This window comes from Perna viridis, chromosome 12, assembly GCF_037379345.1.
Source record: "Perna viridis isolate PV_CMFRI_1.1 ecotype Kerala chromosome 12, ASM3737934v1, whole genome shotgun sequence".
NCBI lineage: Eukaryota > Metazoa > Mollusca > Bivalvia > Mytilida > Mytilidae > Perna > Perna viridis.
The window spans coordinates 37,096,377-37,105,242 of NC_142456.1; the positions used below are offsets into that span (position 1 = coordinate 37,096,377).

Here is an 8,866-nt window from a genome sequence, read left to right on the forward strand (position 1 = left end):
TTTATTCATGTTCACCCTTCCTGCAAGTTTTCTATTGTAAATTAGTTAAATTTTTCTTACATAGGTGACAGGAATTGATGGTAACTACCGTATGACATGTGAAAGTGTCATGGAAGTTTTACGGGAACATAAAGACAGTCTAATGGCGGTATTGGAGGCATTTGTTTATGACCCCTTGTTGAACTGGAGGCTCATGGACAGTAAGTCGAGGCCAATTTAAATTAAAATAACTAGGTTTTCATCCAGCAATAAACATGTAATGTGCTGTAGTTAAATAGCTCTCACTTAAACTAGTTCTAGCAACAGCAGGGATACAAATGTAGTAAGTGATTTTTATTGGTTTTCAGAAACTGAAATGTTTTTAATTCTTTTGTAACCCTGATCATTTAGTTACAATAGAGCTACATAAGGATTAATTTTACATTTTTTAGCCAATTTGTCTGTTACATTGATGTTAAAAATGCCACAAAACAAAACTGTTATTAATTCCAATACAATGCTGTGGACCATGAAATACAGATTAAGTTCAGTTTTGATATTTGGGGTTGGTATCATATCTTAATTGACCAATCAGATTTCATGAATAGCTGGCATGGTACATTTAATAGGTATTGCTGAAATAATGTTCTAGGTAGGTCTGAAAATAGAGGGGCACAGGTGGAGTGCATAATGTGCTAGACAAATAGCAGATTTGTTAAATTTTTAAAATATCAGAGGTGTTTACTTTATGGGTTCTCCGTATTATACGAATTATGACTGCAAATTATCTGTACAGATTATGAATATCTCCATTTTACAAATGTTTAAATTTCACAAAGTTCAGGGTTTTAGGGGTCATTTCCATGGAATACGATAAAAAATAGGGGTTGTCATCAAGTACTATAAACTTGTCCTAAATACACCTAGTTCTCAAAGGAAATGAGAAGTTACAATTGTATTGCAATGCTTATTACATGTAAAGATAGTTGATTATTAAAATTTCATCAGGGTTTTTGGAATTATGAAGAAGGTCAATAGGGGTGCTGAGAGGGGGTAAATGGGGCACGGGTATTTTAGGTGCGTGGGACGATATTGATAATGGTGCCATACTTAACATGAGATAAACGAGTCAACTCATGAAGGTATAATCACCAAGATAAACATTGACCATGCCTCAGCATAATGACCAGGTTTTCATTATTGCTGGCCGAGAGGGTCATACAAAGAAAAGTCAATTGAGGGGAAATTAGTGGACAGCAAAATAAATTAGCAATGGTTGTGCAAGTTTGATGAAGGTCTTTAATTGTGTAGACACTCACTTTTCATAGCAGTCAGATTAATCAGAGCATTGTTACACATTTTCTTCTAGAGTTTTTTTGTACAGTGAAACCAGTCTATCCTGTCTAAAGTTAACCACTTTTAAAAATGTATTGACATTGATATGAATTCAGTGTTTGGTTTAAGCAGTTTTCAGTGTATTTCTAAATTGCAAAATATCAGAGTAGCTATAATTCGTACACCTCACAGATCCATGGACTTTATTTGATCGGAACTCCTTGCAGATTTAAAAAAAAGTATGTTTGTTTATGGTAAAACAAGGAATTCTTCGAAGTTCCTGAAACTGTTTGACTGATAAAATTACGAATACATACATACATGTATTATGAATTATCCCTATATCAAATTTAACAAAAATGGTACTGTGAAAGTACTTTCATTCGTGGATACCAATTTTTGTGGATTAGGGAAGAAACACAAGTTTGTGGATTCTTGAATTTGTGGTTTTGAGGTTTTCAGTAAACACATCTATGAAAATTTCCTTTTTGTTGGGAAGCGAATTTCTTGGTTTGGCCTACCCACGAAAACCACGGAAATTGATACCCCACGAACAATAGTACTTCCACTGTAGATGACTTGAAATCCATTTTATTTAAAAGGAAATGTACTAAATGCTTTGCTAGCGTACTTCAGGCCTTTCTCATATTATTTTTTATCATGATTTATAGTTTGTTAACGCGCCTTCATTGTTTTGCTTATTTCTTTGACATTAATGACTTCTCTTAACTCACTTTCAGCTACTGTAAAAACAAAGACTAAAGCTGCCCATTCTGGTTCCTATGCTGGTAGTCAGGATCAATCTGTAGATATTCTGGAAGATATTGCCCAGACTGGTACTGCTAAAAAGTCTGTTCCTGCAGGACCAGCAAATCCAGCAGGGGGAGATAATCCAACTTCTGAAGTCTTAAATAAGAAAGCTATACAAATAGTTCAAAGGGTGAGAGATAAATTGACTGGAAAAGATTCCCAACAGAAGAACCCATTGACGTGGCAACTCAAGTTGAATTATTGATCAAACAGGCCACTTCTCATGAAAACTTATGCCAGTGTTACATTGGCTGGTGTCCATTTTGGTAGTGTGGAGAAAATATATAAGTGCAAAATCATGTTTTAATGAATAGGCAGACTAGTGTTTGCATTTACGTTTTTGTTGATTTCAGTATAGAAGGTTCTGCTGAAAGTTAAGATGTATCGCAAACTGCCTGACACTTGAATGTGTTTAAAATATTGTTTGGATGTGACCTTTATCATCTGGTTTTGTAACACATCCATTAGATAATATTGGGGGGGGGGGGGTTTCTTTAATTTTGTCTGGTAATTTAAATCGCTCTTTTCCATCCTACATAAATTCTGTCCCTGCTTGATTTGTTTTGGTATATACAGTTTTTGAACTGATTAACGCAACTGTTTGACAGGTCGATGACTAATAAGTGAATGATTGCCGGAGGTTTTATAAAGCTGAGACTGTTCTGATCATAGTTTCATCTTACAAAGTTACAAGTGATTTGTTCATTGTAATTTCAGAGTTATCGTTGGAACTAATCCAATGCGGTGCCATATTAAAATCTCCTTGAATTAAACAGATTAAATCCCCATTTTGTACTTTATTAAAAAGGGAAATGTAAAAGAAAAAGAAATGTATTGATATCTAAATTTTATAATTTCCAAAGTATTATCTATAAAAATGGCAAACTGAAGTAATTCAATCAGCGGTCATGCGATGTTCGAAGGGAACAATCACTGGTTTAAAGGATTGGTGTGATGGATCAATGATGGATAGCAATTATAGTTGAAAAAATCAGTTCAGGTACTGTACACAAAACATGTACATTTCTGTACAATATAAAAATTGTGCAAGCTTTAAAAACAGATTGAAAGGATTTCCTAAGCAACTCTGACTGTTTGACAACTTGTATTGTAAACATGCATTGTTAAAATTCTTTAACTTTATTTTATAGGAAAAATATGAAACAAACACTAGGAAACAAAAGTAGATAAATCATATAATTTTATGTCATATTAAAATATGTATTGTACTGTTTGCTTAGATTTGGAAATGATGGACACATGAATGATTCAAGGCTTAGATAGATTCTATTAATCGCACATACTTTGATATTGTTTATTTTTAAGAAATAAACCTCCCTTTTCATATTTTCATTGTTTCCTGATATTAAGTTTTATAGTAATGGTAAACTAATTTCAGAAAAGAGGATTTGTATCATGTGCTTTAGCTGGATTGCTTACTGTTATTATCCAGATCATTTGAAATTGTCTCTTAGTAGATTTTCCTATTATTGATTACGATTTGTTGTGTATATATATATATATCATGTATATTTTTATTAAGAAGATTAATTTTGTGTTGTTGATTTATATGGTTTTGTTCATTGATGAGAGAGCAGTTGCAAATGTAATGTATATATGAATAAAGTACTAATGTTTGCTGTATAATATGATTTTATTCCCCCCCCCACCGCAAACAAATTTTGGAAGGGTGTATAGAAATCATCTTGTCTTTATATCTGACGACATTTCATAGGAAATTTGGGTATCATATGTAGATGTGCATGAAAGAATAATGAAGGGAGAAAATCCAACTTTAGGGTTTTACATGTTAAGTGTAAGTATTTGTAAGAATCAGGCAAAATGAGAAAAATCAGAAACATGCATGAAAAAACCCCACTGATCTGACAGTAGAATTTCACTAAAGGATGCTTCCTCTATTTGAAAATATTATTTGATCTCTGTATCGCTGGATTTAGACTCCAGTGCCACAACTCTTTAAGAAATACTTATGTCTGAGTTCTTAACATATATAGTAGTTCCACTCCAGTGTCACAACTCTTTAAGAAATACTTGAGTCTGAGTTCTTAACTTCTATAGTAGTTCCACTCCAGTGTCACAACTCTTTAAGTCTGAGTCCTTAACTTCTATAATAATTCCACAACTCTTTAAGTTTCAGTTCTTAACTTCTATAGTAGTTCCACTCCAGTGCCACAACTCTTTAAGTCTGAGTTCTTAACTTCTATAGTAGTTCCACTCCAGTGTCACAACTCTTTAAGTCTGAGTTCTTAACTTCTATAGTAGTTCCACAACTCTTTAAGTCTGAGTTCTTAACTTCTATAGTAGTTCCACTCCAGTGCCACAACTCTTTAAGTCTGAGTTCTTAACTTCTATAGTTGTTCCACTCCAGTGCCACAACTCTTTAAGTTCTTAACTTCTATAGTAGTTCCACTCCAGTGTCACAACTCTTTAAGTCTGAGTTCTTAACTTCTATAGTAGTTCCACAACTCTTTAAGTCTGAGTTCTTAACTTCTATAGTAGTTCCACTCCAGTGCCACAACTCTTTAAATCTGAGTTCTTAACTTCTATAGTTGTTCCACTCCAGTGCCACAACTCTTTAAGTTCTTAACTTCTATAGTAGTTCCACTCCAGCTCCACAACTCTTTAAGTCTGAGTTCTTAACTTCTATAGTAGTTCCAATCAAAGAAATCAATAACGTCACAATTTTCTCAGACTTTAGTCATTTTTCATGATTTATGGTGCTGGGGCCAAAATGCTTTCAATAGAATGTTAGAAAAATGAGGATTTTAACCATTATCAGCCAGTTTTATATTCATTTTTAGTTCATTTCAATGAAATAACTCCGTTAACCAACATGAAATGGAAAATCTTGTCTTTTTCCTTGATTCTGATCGTGCCAATAGTAAAATAAAACTTTCAAAATGTTGTGAATGGTCATATTTTACCCATTTCCTGATTCTTACAGAGATTATCACTTTAAACCTGGAAACAACTATCGTCCTAAGCTACAGAAGGTATATGGATGAATATTCATAAGAATGTTGGATATGATATGTAGATTTGTATGAAGGAAAAAAGTTATATTTATTATTTTAAATTTAAGTTATACGCTGGTGCATATGTTACTCTTTCGCCATATCCGTTCTTTATCTATTGCTAACGAAACTCCTGCTAAACCCATGAATGAATTTGGATGATATTAACATGGTTAAATGTCAAATGTAGATACTTAGTATTGGAAGATTCCAAAAGGTGATAATTTAACTTACCGATTATATGTTTATACTTTCAGGGGGTGCGGTAGGGGTGTAAGTTATTTTGTGATCTTGCAAACAGTATTTCATGTGTGATTTTTTACCCATGAATGCTAGGTGTTATGTAATTTGTTGCCCATTGTATACTTAGCATTATTTGATTTTATGAAATGCCCCCTGTAAGTCATTCGGGTATTTAGTTTAGTAGTTCTGTCTCTGTTTGTATTCAATTATCTTGATGGAAAAGGGAATTCAAATTATGGTTCTTGAGAATACAGTAAATGTATTGATGATTTGCAATGTACTAATTTTTGCTTCCCCCCACTTTTTAGGGGATGGTACTTTCTGAAAAAGAGTATCAAACAACAACCTAGTAGACAGACTTGAAGTTAGATAAAAACAATTTTACGATTAAGAGTGGATGGAGAATATGATTCTACTTTTTCCTTAATAATTAGAAATTCGATAACAAGGCATGTGTTGGTGTTAAGTACATCAATCAATGTTCATACCTAAACTTCACAAGAATCCATACAAACAACGTTTCATAGCTGGATCTGCAAAATGTACCACCAAACCTCTTTCAAAACTTTTAACTTCTATACTCACAACTGTCAAAGAGGGTCTACAGTCCTACCACAACACTTGTTACTCCCGTAGTGGTATTAATTCAATGTGGATCCTGAAAAATTCGAAAGATCTTTTGGAGACAATCAGTTCAAGACTATTGTCTGAATATAATAGCATTAAAACCTATGATTTTTCAACACTGTATACTTCTACTTCTATTCCCCATGCTCGGTTGAAGTCCCGACTTAAAACATTATACATCGTTGTTTTTCCAAAAAAGATGGTTAGAAATCGATAGTAAAGGAAAACTATTGACCACACTTTACGACAAACGTGATGACTTTTCATTCAGAATTGTCAACTTTCCTTTCATCTGTGGCAACATCCCTTCGGCTCTTGCGTATGGAGTGTTCATATCACAACTCATACGTTATGCCAGAGCTTGCCGAAACTACGCAGACTTTTTGTATCGCGCTAGAAATCTAACAAATAGGCTTCTGGAACAGGGTTATGTTGCTGCAAGATTAAAGTCATCACTACAGAAGTTTTATGGTCGTTATCATGAACTCGTGGATCGTTATGGTGTATCCATCAGCACCATGAAAACTGATTTATTCAACGGGTCATAGTTTTCCTTCCCTCGTTTGTCTACCCCGGACTTGACTTTTTATGAACAACTCGGCGGGTGTTTCTAGAAAAGCAGAGGACGCTTACCCTACCGGTGCACCTGGTCCATGCTCCTAGTTTTTAGTGGATCCGAGTTGCTTATTTGCTTTTGTTACTTTGTAAGTGTGATTTTGGTTGCTTTGTGTTCTTGGTTGTGTGTGTCTCTTTTCCATGTCTGGTCTTTGTCCCTGGATTACAGTCTTTTGATTACCGCTATAACCTTGGTTCCCTTGATTACTCTTGTAAAATCAAAACGCTGCAGGAAAAATGTACCACGAAGATATAATCTAGGTAGAGATTCAAATCTGCTATGTTATTCCTTGTAACGTTACTTCATTGTCAATGTCATGAATTGGGCGTTGACATTTTGAACCTCCAAAGAGACAGCAGCACATACAAAGATTTTAAAAGCAAAACCCAAAGAGAGATCAGAAAGGTTTATTGGAAATTCATTTAAGACATTGTCACACCAAACAATTCTACTGAAAGAGATACAAACTGTATTAAACGGATTTGGACCTACATCGAGCATAAGAGATCTGATGGGAGTAGTATACCAACACTCAGCTGGCTTACTTTATGATGACCCAGCAGAGAAAGTTGAATATCCTGGACTCAAGTTCCAACAAGTCTTCTCTGGGAAAGAGGACCTAACCGAATCTCAATTTAAAGAAAGATGTGCCATGTCTAGATACTTGGAAACAGCACCCGATACCCAAATTACTCTGGAAGAAATGAAAAATCTGCCCTTAGACTAAATCGAAACAAAGCTGCAGGTTCTGATAATATCTCACCCAGGATCCTCAAGGCACTATCAGATGAAATTGCACCGATACTTCTACTCATATTAAAAATATTATATGAAACTAGGGAAGTACCATCGAAATAAAAATCAGCTGATGCATGTCCGGTTTTCAAGAAAGGTCAAAAGTTTGAACCCATCAACTACAGATCAATATCACTTACATGCATCTGGTGTAAATTAACGGAGCACATGATTACCAACAACATTATGCAACACGTTTTTTTTGCCGATAACAACACGTTGAAGAAAAACTAGATAAGTTGGCCGACTGGAAATCTAAGTGCATGATGAAATTCCACCCAAAAAATGTTAAGTACGATAAGTAAGTCAACCATATGTTAGAACTGGACAACACTTCAAGAAAGACGAGAAACAAAGCACGCCTAATATTTTGTAAAAGATAAAGAAGTCAACATCAATGCAAATCCTTCAAGAGAATACTGTCACTGTATGCCTGATCAACTACGTACATAGTGTGTTTAACCGTCATTTTATGTAAAGCATTCAAACTTCAGTTTTCTAAATTTTATTTTTCATACGTTAATGAATATTTATTCACATATAATAATTAATTATTGATTTCAATAAATAGGTGAATCATTTACATGTTGTAATAAAGAGCTTATCAATAGATGGTATAGTTATGATCACAAACAAGTTTGATATTGTTATAAAGTTTGCGTTTTAAAAAGCATGTATGTTTTAAGAATATATTCATAAATATTTATTAATATGGTATTAATTCATTCAATTCATTGATATCAGTAAATGATTCAACATGTTAACTAATTTTATCAACATGTTATAATTCTGTCATTTATTGATATCAATAATTAAATTATACACATGTTGATAAATATTAATTAACATGTTGATGCATAGTTAATGAATGAGAAATAAATTCAACAACGGCTTGCCATTGCTTAACTCCATCAAGTCAGTGAAATAACATGAGTGTCAAATGATTGTATACAAAACTCTTTCCTACCGGCTAAATAAATTTTGTTTTAAACAAAAATGTCGTAAGAGGATGGGTGCTTCAATGCGAATAAACATAAAGGAAAATACATAGTATCGGATAATTATTTAGATGAATAATAATAAGGATTATAAATTAAAACGCCCAGATTTAATGAGAGAGCGCAACTTGTTCCGCGCTCCCTTTAAATCTTTAGGTCTTCTTGTTTTATTTTTCAACATAAATTTTAATTTTGTGATCTACGAATTCATATTCATGTTCATATTTGGCGGGAGAAAGTCTGAGATCGAAATTACCGAATGTATTTTACAGTGAGAATTATCTATTTTTTTTACACAGGGACTAATCAGTAAATCACTACAATCTATATTATAAACTGATAACGCAGTACAAACAACGTTGTAAAAGTCGTCAAAGGAATATAACTGTTATACTTCTGTTGTCAAAGGAATATAACTGTTGTACTTC

At 33.6% G+C, this 8,866-nt stretch overlaps 1 protein-coding gene across 1 annotated transcript; it reads left to right on the plus strand.

The window, feature by feature from the left end:
* Window positions 1-55: 55 nt before the first annotated feature.
* LOC148602181 (serine/threonine-protein kinase mTOR-like) lies at window positions 56-3,725 on the plus strand. Its single transcript, XM_088556445.1, has 2 exons — window positions 56-200; window positions 2,055-3,725. The coding sequence occupies exons 1-2, from the start codon at window positions 92-94 to the stop codon at window positions 2,327-2,329; spliced, it is 384 nt and encodes a 127-aa protein (XP_088412571.1). The 5' UTR covers window positions 56-91; the 3' UTR covers window positions 2,330-3,725.
* The last annotated feature ends 5,141 nt before the right edge of the window (window positions 3,726-8,866 follow it).

Coding starts and splice junctions, on each gene's coding strand:
- LOC148602181 (XM_088556445.1), top strand. CDS start 92: ATGACATGTGAAAGTGTCATGGAAGTTTTACGGGAACATAAAGACAGT. Junction 201..2,054: donor GAACTGGAGGCTCATGGACA/GTAAGTCGAGGC, acceptor ACTCACTTTCAG/CTACTGTAAAAACAAAGACT.